This window comes from Oryza glaberrima, chromosome 4 (assembly GCF_000147395.1).
Source record: "Oryza glaberrima chromosome 4, OglaRS2, whole genome shotgun sequence".
Lineage (NCBI taxonomy): Eukaryota > Viridiplantae > Streptophyta > Magnoliopsida > Poales > Poaceae > Oryza > Oryza glaberrima.
This window is the reverse complement of record NC_068329.1, coordinates 16381834-16404129: the sequence shown is the minus strand read 5'-3', so window position 1 is coordinate 16404129 and position 22296 is coordinate 16381834. Positions and strand designations below refer to the sequence as shown.

The 22296-nt window shown below is 42.3% G+C and overlaps 2 protein-coding genes, 1 long non-coding RNA gene and 1 other non-coding gene across 4 annotated transcripts; all 4 read right to left on the bottom strand.

Moving 5' to 3' along the window:
• Positions 1–696: 696 nt before the first annotated feature.
• On the bottom strand, positions 697–2604 carry LOC127772058 (11-beta-hydroxysteroid dehydrogenase 1A-like). Its single transcript, XM_052298039.1, has 5 exons — positions 2133–2604; positions 1931–2016; positions 1433–1564; positions 1157–1321; positions 697–1054 (listed from the first exon to the last, which is right to left on the bottom strand). Exons 1-5 carry the CDS (start codon positions 2563–2565, stop codon positions 764–766), a joined length of 1107 nt encoding a protein of 368 aa, XP_052153999.1. The 5' UTR covers positions 2566–2604; the 3' UTR covers positions 697–763.
• Positions 2605–4384: 1780 nt separating this feature from the next.
• On the bottom strand, positions 4385–15509 carry LOC127770273 (probable metal-nicotianamine transporter YSL6). The gene is made up of 13 exons (XM_052295936.1): positions 15003–15509; positions 14159–14331; positions 13923–14020; positions 13116–13253; positions 12768–12957; positions 12215–12347; positions 11273–12127; positions 8195–8367; positions 7870–7967; positions 7073–7210; positions 6330–6519; positions 5922–6054; positions 4385–5724 (listed from the first exon to the last, which is right to left on the bottom strand). Exons 1-13 carry the CDS (start codon positions 15370–15372, stop codon positions 4787–4789), a joined length of 3627 nt encoding a protein of 1208 aa, XP_052151896.1. The 5' UTR covers positions 15373–15509; the 3' UTR covers positions 4385–4786.
• Positions 15510–16791: 1282 nt separating this feature from the next.
• LOC127771878 (uncharacterized) lies at positions 16792–17933 on the bottom strand. Its single transcript, XR_008017221.1, has 2 exons — positions 17738–17933; positions 16792–17654 (listed from the first exon to the last, which is right to left on the bottom strand). It is a non-coding gene; the product is annotated as an uncharacterized LOC127771878 (long non-coding RNA).
• An 849-nt stretch (positions 17934–18782) lies between these two features.
• On the bottom strand, positions 18783–18884 carry LOC127772390 (U6 spliceosomal RNA). Its single transcript, XR_008017379.1, has one exon. It is a non-coding gene; the product is annotated as a U6 spliceosomal RNA (small nuclear RNA).
• Positions 18885–22296: the final 3412 nt, after the last annotated feature.

The window sequence follows — 22296 nt, the reverse complement described above, 5'->3', positions numbered from 1 at the left end:
AAGTTGACAAATAATAACACTATATAAAGTAAAATAATCTATATAAACACACGATGGCCTAGGCTCGTGAGCCAAAACAAGCGGCTTGCGAGCTAGCTCGGCTCGGCTCATTTCAGCAACGAGCTAAAAAGGAGGCTTGGGCTTGGTTTGTTTGGCTTACGAGCCGAGCCAAGCCAACCAAGCTCGAGCTAAGCCCGAGCTGAGCTCACGAGCCCGAGCTTTTTTCCACCCCTAGACATATCATACATGTTATTGGGTCAGTGATATATTCGGTTTTTCGGTTAATTTGATTAACCGATTTCCAAAACCGAATTGACCGTACAAGTACTGACCGAATTTAAGATTGAATTTCTCGATTCTCGATCTCGGTTAGTTTTCGTCTCCGTCATTTTGGTTCGGTATTTTTCTACCCACCTCTAATCCCGCTGTAGTAAGCTGTAAATTTCGTACTTGAATTTATTACTCGAACCAAGAAATTTCATGGATATTTTGGAGCGAACGAGCTAATTCAATTGATAGTCCTGTAAAATTTCTGTCTGCTGGAACAGCGTGCTTTAATCGAGGCAAGATTTTAGATATAGAAGAAAATATAGCATATATATGACTGATTTAAGCTGATTTAATAAGGTACAAATATTTCACACATTGGAAGTGATCGATCACCACAAGCACGTACATTTTCCCAAACTTTTATTCCCCATTTTTTCTTTCTCAACACAAAGCTTGCAACAGCAAAAGAAGCCGCGCGCCTTCACATCGTCATCTACTCCACTTTGATCTCCGAGCTGCGCAGCGACGGCGGCTGCAGCACGGCCTTGGCGCCGGTGGCCTCCAGCGCCGCCCTCGCCCTCCCTCCGCCGCCGGCGGCGGAGCTCCGCCGGTGGTAGAACACGCGCTGGCACGCGTCCGCCACCTCGGGCGCCATCGTCCGCCACAGGAACAGCGCCCCGTACCACGCCGGCGAGGTGACCCGCCGCCGCCCGCGCGCCACCGCGTCCACGATCGCCTCCGCGCACCGCTCGCCGCGCTCCACCGGGAACACCCCCACCTGAGCCTGCACAACCAAAAGCACAAATTAAAGACATACACGATTAATTACCTGAAATATTCAGATTAGCGATGGGTTTAATTTAACTGTAAACCTCTTGTTACTCACATCCCTGGTGTCCTGGTCGACTTCCATTGCGCCATGGCTGGACAGGTGCTTCCCCTTGGTCATCTCCGAGTCCACCCACCCCGGCGTCGCCACCGTCACGCCGACCTCGCCGTGGAGCTCCATCCGCAGCGTCTCGGCGAAGTTGTGCACCGCGGCCTTGCTAGCCTGAAACACAACAGTATCTAACTATCTATATATACTCCAGTAATGTGTTCATGATGATTCCAATCCCAGTAGAGATAAAAGAGTTGGGAGTAAAAAATGTACGATTAATACATTGTAGAAACTCATCCTTGGCATGGCGAGCACAGCCGATGCCGAGGAGTTGACGAAGATCTTCCCGCGGCTCGCCTTGAGATGGGGGAGAGCGGCGTGCGTCGGGTGAACCGTACCCCAGAAGTTCACATCCTGCAGCAATTGAACAAGGTAGTTCAGATTAATTCAGAGTTCTGACAAAACTCAATTCATCCTTTGTTTGTCACATGGATTACTGAACATATATACTGATGGTAATTTTTCACGAACTCAGTAAAATGATTGCACATCAATATATTAGACATACTGATGGTAATGCATGTATCATGGTGGTTCAAATGGTGAGAGAAGTGATTGTTAATCAATTACATGTTAAATTTTCTAACTGAAACTGTACTGTGTTTCATTAACATCATCAAATTCTTCGATCCGTTGACTCACTTGACTGTGAGTTGAATCAAGAAAGAAGAAAAAGACAGGAGTATGAAATAGTAGTAGTAGAGGAAAATGCAGTAGTACCAAGACTTGTTTGAAATTAGCAACATCTGGCACCTCCTCAAACCAGCACACGTTGGCCAAGCCAGCATTGTTCACAAGATGATCCACTGCACGAATGCGAAAAGAGATAAATTCAGACTCTAAAATTCAGGCAAACATGCAGGTCCGTCAATACAGTCTCTGCAAAATTCAGGCAAAAACGCATGCAAAGAATGACACTTACGGCGGCCGAAGTGTTCGACGGTGGCCTGGACGAAGCGTCGGCAGTTGTCGGGCCTCGCGACGTCGCCGGGGACGGCGAGCACGTCGGGCGAGCCGAGCGCCCTCGCCCTCGCCGCCACCTCCCCCAGGCTCGCCTCCCTCCTCGCCACCAGCGCCAACCGCGCGCCCCTCCGCGCGTACCGGTACGCGACCTGCTCGCCGATCCCCGACGAGGCGCCCGTGACGAGGACGACCTTGCCGGCGACGTCCTCCGGCGACGCGGCGGCGAGCGCCGAGGAGGCGAGCCTGTAGGCGAGGTAGGGCGGCACGAAGACGGCGAGGAGGAGCAGCGAGCGGCGCGCCGCCCAGTCCATGAAGGCGTTGACGAGGTCCGTCGCCGGCGTCTCGCTTCGCAGCAGGGTGTACCCCACCTTCAGCATGCTCAGCGTCTCCATGGCGGTCGATCGATCTCGGCAGCTGCCTGCCTCCTCCGATCTCCTCTTCTTCCTCGTCGTCGTACGTATGCTGAATTGCTGATCTGAGCTCTGCACTGTGCAGCTCGTGTGTGCGCGAGGTGAGGCCGTGAGGGAGAGAAGCCTAGCGCCGCTGCATGAGAATGCACCACGTGTCCTGCCGTTGCGACACGTCACGGGTGGCTGGACACGTGGCGCGGTGTCCAAAGGCGAGCAGGGGGGTAGCCGTGAGCCTTCTACACACAACAGGTTGCTCTGCCTCGCTGGGCCAACACAATTTTTCATTTTGAAAGAAGGGTAAAAGTGTTGTCACTTTTATATTCACTAGAAAAAATATTCGTGCGTTGTGCGTTGTAATGGATGAATACTATTTTAATCTTATTATTATTATACGGTTTAGTTGGAATAAAATTTATTATGGGAATTCGCTTTTTTTAAAAAAAAAATCATGAGCTGCAATGAGAAGTCCGACTTTCATATCAAATTAGTATGCAAGTTATTTTTAAAGAAATTTCTTATACGACTTCTTTTTTATTTCTAAAAGCAAACAAACTTAAAATCTGACTCATACACATATCTATATTTCCAAAAGCGAACGAACTTAAAAACCGGCTAAAATACAGATGACGTACCAAAATACCGACAAAAATATCTTAAATTTTTATAGTGGTAAAGATAAAGATAAAAAAGGAGTAAAAACTGGACACAAACAAAAGTCACAAAGTATTTGCAAAGTCCAGGAAAGGAGCCGGCCCGCAAAAGAAGTGTTTAAGACGCCTACTCTCCTGTTGGGATGATCTCTGTGAGCTTTGCAGCTCCCGCCGCGATCCAGGTTCGCGCCTCCTCTTTAATTTTGGCGATGATGATAGCGGGCATGGAAGCTTGTTGTCTGAAGATTCAGGCATTTCTCTCGCACCAGAGTTCCTAGGCCATTAAGATGAACAACGACTTGAGGGTCTTTCTAGGGCAGCTGGCCGAGTGTGAGATTTGTGTTGCATTTGGGCTGGGCCATCACATTGATCATGTGGTCAGTTCGGGCAGCAAACCGAGGAACTAATAATCTAATCTAAGATTATGATATGAGAAGATTAAAAATATCCTCCGCGATATAAATAGTAATAATAAATTAAAAGGTCCATCATGCGTTCTAGAATAGTAGCAATTTTTAATTATGTATCTTTGTATTTCGAAATGAGGTGGAGATAGTAAGGAGAGAATTTACCAATTTTGTATCAATTGAATATGAACTCAATTAAAGAGGATTAAACTGGATTTCATTGTTTCCAAATGTTAAAAAACATTTGGATGAGCAAACATCCCTCCTTCCAAAAAAAAAAATAATTGCCGGCTCCCCCCCCCCCCCCCCCCACACACACCAAAAAAAAAACAAAATTCAGAAAATTATGAACACGGTTTTTTTTACTGAATTTGGATTTTATTCCCCTCTCTGCCAAACGAGAAGCTCGATTGGAAATACATTTTACTGGGATTCTGAAATTTCGATCCGAAATTGTAAACCTCGTTTAAGCATAGATGAAGATGAAGATTAAGTGTTTCACACAAAACGAGGTGGTAATAACGTGTGATGAATTGAGTTTTAATTATTACAAACTTGAAAAATAGATTAATCTGATATTTTATAACAACTTTCATATAGAAATTTTTTGCACGAAATGCACCGTTTAGCAGTTTGAAAAGCGTGCCATTTTAACCCAAAAGTTTATCCTCAAATTTCAGAGGAAACGAACAGGGACAGTCATAACTAATCCAAATACCCAATTTATATGTAATAGGAGGGAAATTTTATGAATGCCACTTTTATACATAAGAATTTTATACATAGAAACTAAAAGTACTATCACATCTTGTGTTACATTTAAATTTTTGTACAGGGCTGATATATCTAATTTGGAAGGTGACAATCTTGGGGATTGGAAATAAAATATCAACTTACAAACTGCTTGAAGACCGAACAATTGGGGGAAAAGAAAAATCTGTCGGTCTACTTAGATATATACAGCACCGCATTTCATTCTGTTCATCGTGGACAACGGCTCTAAATTCCAATGTCCCATTTTCTACACAATTGTACACAGAAGTAGAAAATATACACAACACAAATCTACTTTGTATGAATGCATTTACAGAGGCTCAGCTTCAATCATATAACCGCATGAAAACTCCAAAGTTTTGATCCATCGTCTCATACAGAAGCTGAAGATGGCCTGAAGGACATGCAGATCGGTGGATCAACTCCCAGGATAGACAGAACAGCAGAAGGAATGCTCCAGACCCCATCTCCACAGATCAAGCCGGACGCAACTGCCACCGCATAGTCATCAGCCTCTCTCCGGTCTATCTTCTGCCAGGCGAACAGGATCAATGTCCCTATGAACATGTCCACGCCGAAATACGCGCCAATGTAGAATGGCACGGCCATCGCCATCGGAATGGGGATGAACCTGGAGACATGGTTTGGTACAACATCCTTCATGAGGTTGATGATCAGTGCTGCCAAGAAGAACACACAGCAGATCTCAAGGCAGTGCCTTGGCAGCGCCGCAAAGCCTTCGATGCCGATGATGGCCATCTCCCTGAAGATGATGGCAAATGGGGCCTTGTACTCGCCGTCAGGGTCACCGATGTCAAACGCTGTCCAGAAGAGCCAGAGTGTGAGTGGAGCGATTATGCACCCGAGGGCGACACCGATCATCTGGGAAATGAACATCGATCGAGGCGAGGAGAGGGTGAGATAACCGCTCTTGAAGTCCTGCATGAGATCCGCTGCGGAGCAGACGATTGACATGATTACACCACATGCTGCAAGGCCAGCAATGACACCACCATCACTGCCAACAAGCGAGGCAAACACGAAGAGGGCAATCTTGCCATATGTGGGTGCAAGGTTCAAGTTTGTGAGGCCCATCCCGTAAGAGTTGCAGAAGGCAATGGCAGGAGCAAGGAAGTAGCAGACAAGGACAAGGTACCACTTCAGTTGGGGAAATATGATGGGTACAGCCACGGTAGATATTGCTGCAAGAACAATGTAACCAGAAACAGCAAGCCAAGTAGGTATGCTGTCTTTAAGGAATATCTCAGTTTGAAGTTTCTCGTCCAATAATTGTCTGGAACTGTCATCATCTGAAAAATACCAACAAACATTTTCAGTGCTCAAAATTAGGACAAATGAGAGATGATATTCTGCAAGCAAATAAGTGCATAGTTAAAGCCAAAAACAGTAAAACTCCAAGAATTAGTCTGAATTAGTGAAGAAAAATGCCAAGATATTGTAGAACAGATAAACATAGGCCAAAAATGTCATGAGCTATTCATGCTACCTTGAAGTAGAGCCTGAACAGGTAGGTCATGTTCTTTTGATCGTGCATTACATATTTCCTTTGCAATAATAAGGAATACTTTTACCAAGTTGTAGAGGCCATCACCAAGTATGACAGAAATTGCTATGAAAACCTGTGGGGATATAATACAATTATGAGAAGATCATGCATTATCATTTACATAAAATTTTATTTTACAAAATTGTTAAATATATTAAAGAAAAACAAATTCCCTGAGACCATATTACTTCAGTGGTACTGAGTACTAACAGTAGGAATGTTGGTTGCCAAGAGAATCTCTTCAAAGAGGTCCAATGAAAGATTTTTAAATTTCAAAAATAGTTGCTCAAAATTGGACCCAGCGAGGACCATCATCAATTTAATGGATACGAGGATAAATATATGTACCTTGTACCCATATAGGCCTCTGAAGTCAGTGTTACTAAGGTTATCTGGGTACCAATCACCAGCTTGCTTAGCGATAAATGGCCAAAGAAAACCCCAAGATATGACTGACCCAAGAAAAACTGAGCAGTTGACAATATGGGGGGAAATAAGACCATACCCAACATAACTAGGATTAAAGTTGAAATAAAACCTGCCAGCATATGAGAAAGAGAACTTCAGGCAAATAAGACATTCTCAAGTTGGTTGGCACATGTGATGTTCTGAATATGATCATACATTACATATTATAACTTACAATGAGTACATGCTGCTACTGGAAAATGTGGATGACTATTGCAAAATGACTTGTACTTTGTACCAGTAAGCTACAAAAGATATAAATATATCATATGGCATACGATAGTCATTGACTCATCGGTAATGCACCTTCTGTTCTTAATAAATTGAATGGTCAATTAATGGTGATAGGAATTATTCAATTGTTGTTCTGAGAATGGTTTAAAATGAATTAGTCCATCCGAGTTTGTACATATTATCTAAAAGAGTAAGTCTTGTGATCGCAGATTGTCCCTGGTGACAAAAAAGGTGAGATTACAAATAAATGGTAGATATAACATCTAGAAAGATGAAATACATCCCACAATCATCCATAGCTTATTGCCACTAATCAAAGCACTGAGGACAGTCACATTGATAAATTTGTGGAGAAGGATACAGAGAAGAAAAGAATATTGAGAACATACGTGTTCTTAAAAGCTTCAATTCCAAACGATGGGAAATTGTCGAAACCACAAGAATCACCAACTCCACTGAAGAACCACTTAAAGAAGCTCCAGCCAAAACTAAGACTCATGTACTTGACTAGACAATGAACTTTTCTTCTGCAAAACAACAGAATAACAGAAGGTGTAAAATAGGAAAAATGGCTGCAGAACCAATTAAACTGCAACATTTCATACAACAAACATGCACCGAAATTCTTTGAGTACAAATAAAAATTGCATTTTGTGTAATATACTTTGTTTTATCACTTGTCTTGTGTTAAAAAAAAATCAGACTCAAACCTTAGGCTCTCATTGTGTACATATTTAATTCAAGCAATTCAAATGTACGCTTATAAGTACTGCTTGGCCCCAAAATTGATTTGACAGTGGGATCACTAAGTTAGATATGAGGAATTTCTATAGACTATAGAACATCTTTGCATTTGGTTTCTGCGCATATATTCTTTTGGCACCAAGTGCATAGGACTGAGAACAGATCCAGCAAGAACAACACTACAACAGTGTGCAGAGATGAAGTATTTCCAAGTAAGCATGGATACAAGTTTGCATGATTTTGTGCCAATCACTAGGTTGGTAGATTTAGAAATCATGCCTCATGAATGGCATGGCATGTCATATGTATTTACTTGACTAGTTGTCCAATGTAGAAGAGTAAGTTCTTGACTCCTGCCTCAGCATGAAAAAACTTGCAAAACTGAAGTGTAAAAGATATGATGTCATATTCTAAAATCTTTCTTGAGTACCCATTGCGTTACCCTGCAAGATCAGCTTCTGTTTTTCCATGCAAGCTATTAATCATTAGAGCTGTTGCAGTCCCACCAGGGAATGCGAGCTTATAATCAATTACCATTACCTGCAATAGTATACAGAACATCTTGATTAATAAGAACTAGAACTGCACGCACTATGCAGCTAAGGCCTAAGAGGTAAAAGTTCTATGTGGCATCTTGATTTATCAGCACTACGACGTACAGTGTAACGTGTATGAACTGCAATATAAGAAATTAAGCAGATTATTCAGCAGTATCATTTCCTTCTTATTTTGCAGTTCCGAGATTTCTCGACAAGAAAAAGTAATACCTTTCGCAGCATTACAATGCTAAATGGACCGATGAGAGCGATGAGGAACATGAAACCGATCATCCAACCAAGAGAAGGATCTCTTATGTCTTCCATACGATTACCTGGATAGTCTTGTCCCACAAGCTCATACGTCTTCCGGTCCATCGCAAAGATATACGAGGACGAGCACCCTAACAAGAAAGAACACAATGCTCTATAATTACTCCAGAAATGAGAAATCCACTATAAAATTGCAGCAATTAACACTAGAAAAACACTTCCAATTCATGTTAATAGCTCATAATTATCACTAAAAATGCTCTAAGCAACAAATTTAGCACCCTTTTGTCTCTGATCTGAAAATAGAGGGGGCCAAAAAAAATGATTTCTCGAAATAGCAGAATTCAACCAGAGCGGGGGAGTCCCTGTAGCCTCGTACCGCTGAAGGCGAGGCTGCCGCAGGCGATGGCGCAGGTCTGGATGACGGTGTTCTCCTGCCTGGTGAACGGCCTCCCGCGGTGGTGGCCGAGCCCTAGCACTGCGGCGGCGCCACGCCACGCCGTGGCGAGGAAGAAGGCGAGGAGGCCCGAGGCGACGTTGAGCGCCGGGATGACCCCGACGGTGAGGTTGAGGCGGTGGATGACCACGCACAGCAGCGACCCCAGGACCGCCGCGACGGCGACGCCGCGGAGGGTGAGCTGATCCCGCCACGGCGGCGGCGGCGGGGGAGGGGGAGAGGCGGGGTCAATCTCGCGCTCCCGTGGGTGGAGGAGGAGCGGGGAGGCGAGGGGGTCAGGGGAAGGAGGAGACGGCGCCGCCGCCGACGAGGTCTCCGGCGGCGGCATCTCCGGGGGATTTGGCGCGCGCGAGAGAGGATTTTGGTTGCTTTTTCTTCCTTCTCGTTGACGACTACCCATCTGGACTCCTGAGGTCAATTTTTCAAAATTTTCACATTCAACTTTTTTAAAATTTTGGTGTAGATTACTGTACCTCCGTTTTAAAATAAGTTAACCTAGGCCGAGTTTAATCGAAAATACTTAAGATCAGTCGACTAATTCGGGGAGAGTAAATCGGTCGCTCCCCCATCCCCCCCATCACACGCGTATCGGCCCATCTGGGCCCCCACCACATGTCCCATGTCCCCACCTATCACTTATTCACACACAAACAACTCCATTGCAGCAAAAACCCACATATTTTGAAAACTCTTTATTAAGAGAATTTGGTTTATTTTTTTTGTTCTACCAAAAATATTTCATCTAGTGTATTCACAATGTTTCACTATGTATAGATCTAATGTTGCAGTGAACGAAACATTCCATTGCAACAAAAAAAAACCCACATATTTTGGAAACCCCCTATTAAGGGAAGTTGGATTATTTTTTTGTTCCACCGAAAAATATTTCACCTAGTGTACTCACAATGTTTCACTATGTATAGATCTAATGTTGCAATGAACTAAAACATTCTTTCGTTATTTGCTGAAATATTGTTTTTATATAAGGTGAAACAACACCCGATTTAAACGAATGAAACATTTTCGATCTACTTAGTGAAACAATTCCGATATTTTAAAAATAATTCAATAATAAGCTAATTTTTTTCCGTCGGAATATATCCATGTGTAGTCTTGTTTTGAATATTTAATTGCAATGAATTTAATAGTGCAATCGGATCATGATTTGGATAAGTAATTTAAGAGAAAAATCAGTTTAAAGTAATTTTGCACGTAAATCGGGTGATGACATCATGCTGACACCAGTGCCCGATTTTACCCCCTCCCATTCGGGCGCCCGACCGGGAGTCGTCTCCGAGTTTTCCAAATTTTTTCTTCAAACTTCCAACTTTTCCATTACATCAAAACTTTCCTACACACACAAACTTCCAACTTTTCCGTCACATCGTTCCAATTTTAACCAAACTTCCAATTTTGGCGTGAACTAAACACACCCCTAGTACAAGAATGTGACACATTAGTATAAATCTGAACAGATGAAAATAAGTTTATCTATGCGGGATGTGATATATTAGTACTCACGTCCCGTATTAGATTAACTTATTCTGTGACGGAGGAAGTTTTTTTTTTACCGAAAATACTGCCAGGGCTTTGCCCAACAATGTAATTTTATAGAACTCAAAAAATATTTACAAAGTAACAGAGGAAAGAAACCAAACAAAAACTATAAAGTTTGTAAGCAATCGGAAACAATTTGTTTTAAGGGATCCTTCATTCTGCACATATGCAGAAGAACCTCTTTCACAAAAAGTGATCTCCAAGCTTGGAAGGAGGGCTGAATATTCTAGAAGATTAAGTCGTTTCGTTGTTTCCAAATGTGTTATGCTGCTAAGAAGAAAACCTCCAGGAAGCCCTTTCGAGCAAACTTGAGTTTTGCTAGAGTGATCATCTTAAAGAACTCCAAATTTTGATTCCACTGAATTCCAAATTGTGACGGAGGAAGTTGATGAAATTCTTAATAGAAAAACTGCTCTCTAGCAAAGATGAACGGCGATTAAGGTTAAACCAATTTCTTATTAGAAACAATTTAGAAATCCTCTATTGGCATCTTTTAAGGGCTCCTTTCAAATACAGGATTTAGTCAAAATCCTTAAAAAATCCAGCAAAATTCATCTATTGCCAACAAGGCTTTATGATAATACAAAATGTCTGCAGCAGCTGACTTTTTAATCTCACGTCTCCAGCTAACATGAGACGATAAGTCGTAGTTTTATATTTTTGCAGAACAGAAAGAATTTTCAAGCCAAAAGCATCTCCCAGCAGCAGACCATTTTAGGTGGAGCCACTTTAATAAGCAAATTAACGAATCAACAAATCAGTATGGATATTCTGGTATTTGGTTCAGTAATGAACATATCATAAACAGAGAGAAATATATTAACAGAAAGAACAAAGTTACTGCACTTTTGCGCAGTCTAATTTACAACAGAGAGAAATATATACATGTGAAAATTCTTTTCTATTTTGGCATCCAAATAAACAACGGATTTTGCGCTATTTTCAGCTGGTAAGGGATGGCTTGAAGTACATGCACATTGGTGGGTCAATCCTCATGATGGACAATATCGCAGATGGAACACTCCAGATCCCATCACCGCAGATCAAACCAGATGCAATCGCGCCTGCAAAGTCCTCAGATTCCTTGCGGTTCACCCTCTCCCAGACAAACAGGATAACCGTCCCAACGAACATGTCGATCGCAAAGTACGCCCCAATGTAGAATGGGACAGCCATAGCCATCGGGAGCGGGATGAACTTGGAGACGCTCTTCGGAGTGACGTCCCGCAGGAGGTTGATCAAAATAGCTGCGACAAAGAAGACCGAGCAGATCGCCAGGCAATGTTGGGGCAGCGCTGAGAATCCTTCGACACCCAGGATTGACATCTCACGGTAGATGACGGCATATGGAGCCTTGAACATGCCATCAGGATTGCCGATATCGAAAGCAGTCCAGTAGAGCCAAAAGGTCAGAGGGGCGATGATGCAGCCAAGGGTGGTCCCAATCAACTGTGACACAAACATGGACCTTGGTGAAGAGAGGGTCAGGTAACCAGTCCTGAAGTCCTGCATGAGATCGGCAGCGGTGGATACGATGGACATCATAACACCGCAAGCTGCTAGGCCAGCAATCACGCCACCGCTTCGGCCAACCAAGGAGGCAAAAATAAAAAGGCCAATCTTTCCATACGTGGACGCAAGGTTCCAGTCTGTGAGGCCACAGCCGTATGAGTTGCAGAAGGCGAGCAGGGGAGCTACAACATAGGCACACAGGACAAGGTACCACTTGACCTGCGGGAAGATCATTGGCACAGTTGCTGTTGAGATTGCTGCAAGGCCAACATAACCTGATCCTGCTAACCATGATGGAATTCTGTCTTTTAGAAACGTGTCATTCCGAAGCTTTTCTTCAGCTGATAATTTAGAGCCTTCATCATCTGAAAGAATGAAATAAAAGAAAAATCAGATTAATGGTACGTCATTTGTTGGTAGATGTGCACCATACAGTAAGAATATTGCCTTACCATCGTGAACCCGCACAAGGGGAAGTCTTCCTTGCTTCGACCGTGCATTCATTACTTCCTTGATAGTAGCATAGATGATCTTGATGAGGTTATAAAGACCATCACCAAGTATCACAGATACAGATATAAAAACCTGGAAAGCAGGAACAGAATTAGCAGTTGCTGAGCAAGAAGATGCAAGGACTGATACAGTATGTGAACCCAAAGAACAGTTTTTCAAAGCTCGGTGTACCATCTGTATGTTATTCAGTATGGACATTTTTTTTCCCAATAACTCCAATCTTTGCCCGTATTTAACAAAATTGCCGATCACTATGTCCACCCATAAATGCAATTCTCATGTTCACAACAGTAGCTTCCAGTTGTTCAGATTTAGTGGGTTTGTTAAGCATGGAGAGGTAAAAGGTGATTTTCGTTTATGGGATTTTTTATACACAATTTCATTCTAAATCTCAAGAGAAAGGACGGTTTGATGGATTGTCAAGATGCACAGATGATTGTCGATGAATAAAATACATGACATGAAAAAGGTGAATAGCTTATGTCAAAATACCTTGTATCCGTATAGCCCTTTGAAATCATTGCTTCCTAGGTTAGCTGGATACCAGTCCCCAGCTTTTGTAGATATATATGGCCAGAGGAAACCCCAAGATATGATTGCTCCAAGAAGTGTAGAGCAGTTAACAATATGTGGGCATATAAGACCACATCCAATATAGGTTGGACTGAAATCAAAATAAAACCTACAAAAGTGGAAACAGGTAAGTTTTCTGTATGTAAAATGCATAGTACCAGTTGAAGAGACAAGCTGTTTCATTTGACGATACGAAATATACTAAGTTACTACAGCCACCACTTGTGAATTTATGAAAAATAGCAAAACATAGAACTGAAAACTTACGTGTTCTTAAATGCTGCAAGTCCCAGAGATGGGAAATTGTCAAAACCACAAGAATCCCCAACGCCGCTGAAGAACCACTTGAAGCAGTTCCAGAAAAAACTAATGCTCAAATACTTTCCGAGACAACTAACTTGCTTTCTGCAACCATAGAGAAGCAGTTTGGTTAAAACTTACAAATTGCAGCAACTGAAAATTCTATTATCAACTAGTGGGGATGAACTTTATTTAAGATCTTCAGGTCCAAAGAGTATGCTTTATTTACAAATTTATTGCAGAAGGAAGTAACTGGCAGATAAGTAGATAAACATATAAACCCTTGTGATTAACACTTGCTAATTCATCGCATAATCATATTGACACAAAAATTCAGTATAGATGGAAAAGGTACCTATTGGACAGAAGCTTTTTTTTTGTTACACGGGAAGTTATTGACGTTTATACATATAAAGAAGATCAATTAGATTTAAATGGCTATCACAGAATTGAAAGATGGCCAGCTGATGGTTCGGAGATGCCACTAAAAATAGATAATCAATGGTAAAAGATGGGCTGTCTTTTATAAACAGTACAAGCACGTAGCAATCATTCTTTTTATTATTCAGTGTTACCATATTGACATCCTAAAGCCATCAATACGGTCATGACAAGGTGAGGAATCCTTTATAATATGTTATAGACATAGTAAAAAAATTACAAATTGAACAAATGAGAGTGCCTGCACTGCACTGCACGTCTAATATCTTCATGTGCATGTGCATCACATCTATACTGTACAAAATTTAAGAACAATGCTTATCTATATCTTACTCTGCAAGCTCTGCTCCACTGGTAGTGTGGAAGCTATTTATCAACATAGCTGTCGCAGTTCCACTGGGATAGGTCAACTTGTAATCAATCACCATTACCTAACAAGCACCAAAACAGACTCTAGTTATAGCATTAATTAGACAAAGAACTGTCCAAGTTACTCTAGTACATTAAAAAGAACATCTATTTAGATAAACATAATGGATGATGTGTGATTCCAAGATATAAATGAATACCTTGCGCAGTGCAACAAGACTAAATAGTCCAAGGAAGCTAACAACAAACATGAACCCGATCATCCAACCCAATGAAGGATTCATAACATCGATCGCCCTGTTACCAGGATAATCTGGCCCAATAAGTTCGTATGTTTTCTGATCCATTGCAAGCATATATGACCCAAAACCCCCTGCAACAACATAGAAATAGCAATGATAATCTGAACTCAACATGAAAGGATCAACTATAGTGGCCAATACTGCAGTGAAGCACCAATGTCAGAAATTTATGGTGCGAAACTTAGAATTTCCCTCTGAATATATACCACCCACACAAATGAATCACAACTTGATCCCCGAGAATAACATTCATAAACTGGTAAAGTGAAACAAAAATACTATGCCTTGTCATGTTATATCACTATTTGATGACTCGATGTACTCTAATCACGCTAACAGGTTATAGCAGAAGAAAATCCATGAAGCAGAACACATATTAATACTAGTAACATTTTGGTCCCTCAAACAGTCAAAACTAAAACATGATAAGAAGCGAAGTCCGACCTTTATAGAACCTCTAAAACTCTAGCACCCAAATTCAACACACAAACGTCATAATCCCACATAATACTAATCAGTACTACTAACTAAAATCAAAAGGGGAAGTACTACTAATCAGTAGTACTAATCATGTTCATCGAATTCTAGAACTAACTAAAAAATAAAAGGGGAGCATCTCGTTTCTCCAACCACGGCACGACAGCTTGGACGGTCAAAAGTGAGACCCAGAATCGCATCTCCTCCACCTAGTAGACAAGCAAAGCCCAAGATTCCCCTCTCCCTCTCCCGCGCACGCACATACCGCTGAAGGCGAGGCCGTAGCAGGCGACGACGCAGGTCTGGATGACGGTGTTCTCCTGCTTGGTGAAGGGCGCGGTGACGAACCCTAGCCTCCCGAGCACCGCCGTCCACGACCGCACCAGGAAGTACCCGAGCAGCCCCGCCGAGACGTTGAGCGACGGGATCACCCCCACCGTGAGGTTCAGCTTGTGCGTGATGAGGCAGAACAGCACGCCCAGCACCGCGCTCACCACGATCCCCCGCACCGTCACCTGCTCCCTCCACGCCGGCACCCTCTCCACCCCCGCCGCCGCGGCGCTGTCACCGCCGCCGCCGCCGGCGGCGGCGAGGAGCGGGCCGGTGATCTCCGCATCGTCCGCCACCGAGCCCATCGGCAATGCCTCTCCTCCTCTCCCAACCTACTACTCCTCCTCTGCTTCTTCTCCTCCTCGAATTAAATTAAATAGAAGAGGAAAAAAAAAAAGAAAAATCTCTTGGTTCTTCGCGTGTGGTGGGAGGTAGACGACGACGAGGCGGCGAGGGGGTGAGGTTTTATTAATACAGCAATTTTTTTATACTAATAATAATAATAATAATATAATCTGAAGTGGCTTCGGATACTAGCGCCGTAAATACACAGAGCTCTCTTCTACCCTAGAGTGCATGACGTGCGGGGCCCGGAGCCCGCGAGCTTCGTGGGCTGTCCTGTGGGCCCACCTGTCAGTGTATTGGGCTGGACGATGGGTCGCGTGAGGTTCGTTGGAAGTTGGAACATCCGGAGGACGACGTGGACTCTGATTATACCTGGACCCACCTGTCAGCCTGTCGCACTCCGGGTAGAGGGGGAGGGAGTGGGCGATGCGGCGAGATTCGTGCCACGCGCCCGGTGGGGTGGGGCCAAGTGGTCAGTGAGGGAGGTGGAAGAGCGGGTAAGGTGGTTGGTTGTTTCTTTTCTCGACCGGTGGGCCCGGGCATTGGTTTGGTGGTGGCGTGACGATAGGGACTTGTCAAGGCGTACGCTTTCTCCCCGCCTTCCCTTCGCTCTCACCGTTTTGGACTTGTATATCCTTATTCCATCTCTCTCTCGCTGTCAGGTGGGCCCAGATACGAGTCTGACACGTAGAGGATGCCATGCACTACTACGTGTTAGGCGTATGCACGGTTTACGGTTATCCATGGTCGTCGGTAACCTTGTTTTTTTTAAAAAAAAAAAGCTACGGTATATCTCACGATAATCGCGCGGTTTTCACTATAACTAAGTGGTTACTGCTGTAACAGTGTTAAACCACATGTGACTCCACCTTAAACAATTTGGTAAACCGTAGACATATGTATCCACGTATAGTGTAGTTATCTGTTATCCTCTTATAAATCAAAACCGCAGCCGGCAAGCTCCTCGGCAGGTGCTGCTTATCTAGCTGGATTATCTGAGTATCATCAAAATACGTATTTGATCTTTGTAGAAAAGACGCATACGTACGTACTACGTACAGTTGTAGCTAGGTAGAGTAGCAAACAGACTAACCTGCCCAACGATATTTTTTTTTTGTGTCCGTCACATCGTCACGTCGTTGTTGCCTCGATTAATATACGGTAGTAGTAGTATATATAAATAAAGTTTATTTTGGAACAATATAAATAAAGTTTGTTAACCATTTTCTCCCTACATACGAGAAGCACACGAGTATGGGAAATTGGGATCAGTATGACTGTATGAGCATGGACACCAGTGACGGAAAGAGGGATTTCAAAATTAAAGGTACAAAATTGCCGAAGTGTTGTTCCATAGAAAATACTTAAGGTGTAAAATATGAAGAGAGAAAAAACAGTACTACCTTTCATACTATATCATACGATACATTTTTTCAGAAATTACAAATAGTTACAACATGTACTATATCCCTTTGGAAAACAGATATTACTATGATCTAGTTACAAATAATTGTTTCCCTTTGCTTCTATTTCACAAAGATTTCAACTCTACCGTCTTCTACTTTTGAATTGCTGTACGGTCTAAATTCAATCACACATAACCCTTTGACATAGCTGAAACTTATGTTGCATAGGCTTTATCGGTGTCTTATTTTGCATAGGCTTTATTACTCTCTCATTCAGCTTGTGCAAAAGCACAAATGCAGAGGCTTGGTTCTCCTTTTAGAGTGTCAGGACTCAGGACCCTCATGAGGCCGTGGTGGCAGCGGGATTGAGTGTGTTAGGGGCCTTACTAGCAATGCAACCCTCAATTTGCTGCGCTTGGGCTGCCAAATAGGCTGAGGAACCTCAAAAGACATATGAAATCAGGTTAGTAAAGTATGAAGACACAGATGGAGACTACTTGATCCACAGTGGGCAAGAACATGATCGAGTCCCAAGTGACGAGCTTCTTCTGGTTGATGAACGTGCTTCTCTAGCGACTCCGAGGCATCGCCGCTGCCGCCGCCGAGCAGGCAAAGATCATCCAAGAACTTGTCGGACTCCTGTTCGACCAAGAACTGTACCCCTTCTATACGACAGAGCACGAGCGCCGGGAGCGCACACGGCCCCGTAGCCGCGGCAAGCTCCGCCGTGGCCCCGCCGCCGTTGGCGTGGCCCTGCGCGAAGTAGTACATGCGGGAGTGTGCCGCCGGCATCCTCACCATCCCGCTCGCGGCAAGCATACCACACAAAATCAAACCTTTTCCACCCAATCAAATGCAATCACCACAAAGACAACCAAAACTGAATCGAATCATCAAAAAGCAACAGAGGAAACGATACCTCATGGCTTCCTCCTTCGACTGGCACAGATAAAGAACCGGTGCGCGCAAGAGGAGGAAAAGGAAACCGTCGCAGATCAAGAACGGGGAGCCTTCTTTAGACGCGCGTGCTTGGTTTTGGTGGGCCCGACTAATATGGGACGGTGGGATGGTGAGGCTGAATGCTATCTCACCGCATTGTGAAGGTCCTTAGTCGAACAGGAACGGATCTATGCTCTCGATGTGCCCCGGAACTAGTCAATAACTAGTTTGTTTACAGATGAAGTTATTTTTGGGTACATATGGACACACTGTTATTTTGCGTGCCTACGATTTTTTTCTCAAATTTTGCTATGGTTAAAGGGCATTAAATACTAGTAATTTGTTAAGGGATATTTTTAGCCTAATTAAAAACGTATTTATATAGAAAAGATGAGAATGTCCTTAGAGTCAAAAGCATCTAACCTAGCGTTGAAGTGAAGATGAAATATGATGCATGCTAACCTTATTTGGGGCAATGCAGATCTAGTGTTGAATAATTTCTAATTTTCTCACTCAACACCCATGTTACAAGTGGTTGCATGGGCATTCTCGCATATTAATAAATAATTTCTCTCTTTTAGTTGAACTGAGAGTGTCCTCTATCAATTACCAAGTTTTTAAGTTGTCCTCTAATCATGGCACATTTTTGCAATGTAGCAAATTATGTTTAGTATTACACTATTACTGATTGATGATGGTGCTTACTGTTTAGTGCTGGATAAACAATTATTAAAAACAAAAACAGAGAAGCATAATAAAAAAAGCAAGGACACCCAAGCTAAAGCGCCCAACAGGAACTAGAGCGACAAGAAACAGTTTAACCAAAAATAGATATACAGGATGCAAAAGAAAAGAAAAGGTTAGATATACAGGGGCTTAACTGCAGAGGATATACAAGGACTTAACTGCAAAGGAAATCAAAATGTACAATGCAACAGGACAGGGACCAGTACGTAAGACAAAAACTAGCTCGAGGGACTCATCCGTAAGAAAAAACTACACCGCCAGGGGCCAGTGCGACCTCAAAAAATTTGGACCATTTCTCGATTTGTGCGTGTCATCAAGCGCAGGGGCCATGCTAATCTTCTCTGTATCGTTCCAATTTTATCGGATGTCCCCGAAGGGACAACCTGAGCCTCAGCGCAGCAGCTTATAAGCAAGTCGTCGCGTCGTTGCGTGAGCGAGGTGGTACTAAACTGTTGTTTCCGCCCACGCGCTCTGCAATCCCACCGTCCCACGGGGCACGGGCCACTTGTGGGCCGGACCTCTAGCTGGATCTCCCCACCACGGAGAAAAGTGGGCCGTGGCCTGTGGGCCCCCTCATTTCTTTCCCTTTGTATTGCTAGGCCGACTGGAGGGAATTTTGTCCATTGTACTGAGAGTCATATGCCCATTTCTTAGAAATTGTTCATTTGCCCCATATTACAAGTCCCTCTTTCTCAAAAGGTGTCATGTAAAAAATAATACGTTCCCTAATTAAAATTTTTATAGTAAAGAATATTTTTTAAATTCTGGGTTTACATGATTATTGTATCATCTCTCCGGGAAGAAAAAGAAAACGTACCTACGTAATGCTGTACATATCTCTGGAAGTACAATGTGGATAATGTGCTTTTTTCCTTTACGTGCTTAAGAATTGTTGGGAGCAACAAAAACCCCATATTCCCTCTCTGTTCAGAAGTATATGCCGTACGTTTAACCTTTCTCTCGTCATATTTTTGAAATTTTAACCATCAATAAATTTTATATACTTGGTTTAAAAATCATAAAAAGGAATTAATTCGTATGCATTTATTTTTCTCGAAGTACCTTTTTTATATAAAGAAAATTATTTACATCTCCGACTTCTACCAACATGCATACTGCTAATGAGTTAAGAAAAGATAGATAAAAAAAACTTGAGGTTATGGGACAAACCCCATCACCCTATCCAAACGAAATACCGAATAGATAACACGTAGAAAAGTACTTTTCACAACCTCATAAACTCTTTTTGTTATTTTAAACACCGTAAACACACACACGAGCTAGGAGAAATAACCTGTAGGACGGTTTAAAAATTTGTATATTATCAATTGAGCTAATATGTATTTCACACCACCTCTATTATTGTACAACTTTACTCTACCACAGTCAGATAATGAATTCGTGACGTTCTCTCTTTCTATTGTCAATTGTACATTTATGTAGATGCTGCAGCTAACATGAAAAAAAAAATAATGAAACTGCCATGCGTACGTGCTTCTGTTTAATTGGCCCACATCATATTGGATCTACGCCAAATATTTTCCAATCGGCAACATAATTACCAGGATTGACAACCACTCGACCTAGTACATCATCCAGATGCATAGAAAAGACTCGAGAAACAATAACCTACAGAAAAATGAAGACTCACGGGACATCCTAGCTAGAGTGATCATATATATAAGAGCAAAAATACCGCATCAGCAACGTGCATTATTGCAGGCATGCGTGACCAAATAAACACAAGCATAGCGCAACTCGCAATAATATTACAAAGAACTTTTGAAATGTACCCTCACTTTAGGGCGGGCCAGCCATCTAGATTCAAGGATATCTAAATGTATACATAAGATTATTGAAAAAAAAGAGAGTATATGCAATATATAATGGAGTACGTATGTTGGGTATGCAGGAAAAAAAAAAGGGAGGCTGCCAAAAAATATTTTTTTAACCCCTTCAACTTTGAATACACACCTTAGATTGCGTTTGGAGGTGGAGTTTGCAACTCCACCTACGACACAGAAAACGTGATGGTTTATTAATATATGATTAATTAAATATTAGCTAAAAATTTAAAAATTAACTAATATGATTTTTTCAAAGCAACTTATATATATATATATATATATATATATATATATTTATATTTACATTTACATTTATATTTATATTTACAGAAAATATATCATTTAGCAGTTTAGGAAGCGTGTATGCGGAAAACGAAAAAGGTGAGTTAGGAAATAAGGGGAAAGAACACAGCTAGAATCAGAACTAGGCTCCCCCTGCTCACTTAGTCGAGAAAATCGATCAACAACACCATAAAAAATTATAATATAATGGTACCGTTTGTCACAACTACATATTCTAATCCATGTTAGATTTAGAGATTATAAGTTAAGCTTGGTTTTAAATTTTATTTTTTCTTTAAAATAAGAATGAAATGAATAATTCAAATGTTATCAATATAATCACTTTTCAATATACATATATTTCTAAAGCTGGGAATAACCTGTTCTTAAGAAAAATCTCAGATTAAAAACTATCTCAAACAGGCCGGGCCAATAGATAACTCATAATAACTGTGTATGGTTGAATGAACACAATGGCATGCAGAGCCCACCATCGTTAGGTTTGGTTGGCGTGGTTGTAAGGGGGGTACAATCACGAAATTCTGCTACTTCCATAGTGTCTGTAGATCGAAAAATATTCCCCTCCCTCTTGTAATTAAGCCTCTTTTTCTCACGTGTGTCGTGGTCTCTACTGTCGCAAACGATTGAAGCTTTTTTTGTGGGGGAGTGCATGTGACTCTCGCTGACTCTGATCGCCCAACATACATGCATATGCAACAAGGGACATTACATATTACATATATGTAGCGTATGTGTACAGCCACATGCATGGGTCCAACATGTGTATGAGCCCTTAGAACATATTCTCCATGTGCAATAATGTAAAGCAACACTAAAATTATTAGTCTTACTCGCGGTAGAGCCAGCTCTCGGGTAGGTCGTGAGGCTGCCAGGCTCGGTTACTGGCGACTCTACTGCGAATAGCCTTTAACGTCTGAAAAATGCTATAAGTCGTCTGGGCTTCGTGGCGCCTTGGCTCTGCTGGTACTCTTACTCAATTTAAAACGGATTATGAGCGGATTGTTGCTGAGTACTTAATTGTAAAGGTAAATTAAATATTTTAATAAATAAGCTTAACAAATAAAATAAGTTAAAACAAGTGGTCCAAATATAGTTTTTTTTATAGAAATTGTATCATTGAAAGCATGAAGCAAATAGTCTATTTCAACAATTCTGTAAAAAATCTAAAAGAACTAATCTGTGAACAAGTTGCAACTTTTTTTTTCCAGAAGCCGATCTCGAAAGAACTCTGAGGTTAAGCATGCTTGGCCTGGAGCAATTTCGGGATGAGTGACCGATCGGGAAATTCTTCCCCTGGGAAATTCAATTTCGGGATGGGTGACCGACCGCACCCATCGGGAAATTCTTCCCCCGGGAAATTCAATTTCGGGATGGGTGACCGACTGGGAAATTCTTCCCGGGTGCACTTCGAGATGGGTGACCGACCGCACCCATCGGGAAATTCTTCCCCAGGGAAATTCAATTTCGGGATGGGTGACCGACCGGGAAATTCAATTTCGGGATGGGTGACCGACTGGGAAATTCTTCCCGGGTGCACACGAGTGAGGATTTGTGTTGGTCTGTAAGGGTAGTTTATGACCTATAAAAGCTGCCAGATGTAAGCGGACCTAGCATGGGAGAAACGGGATGTTACATAATCTCT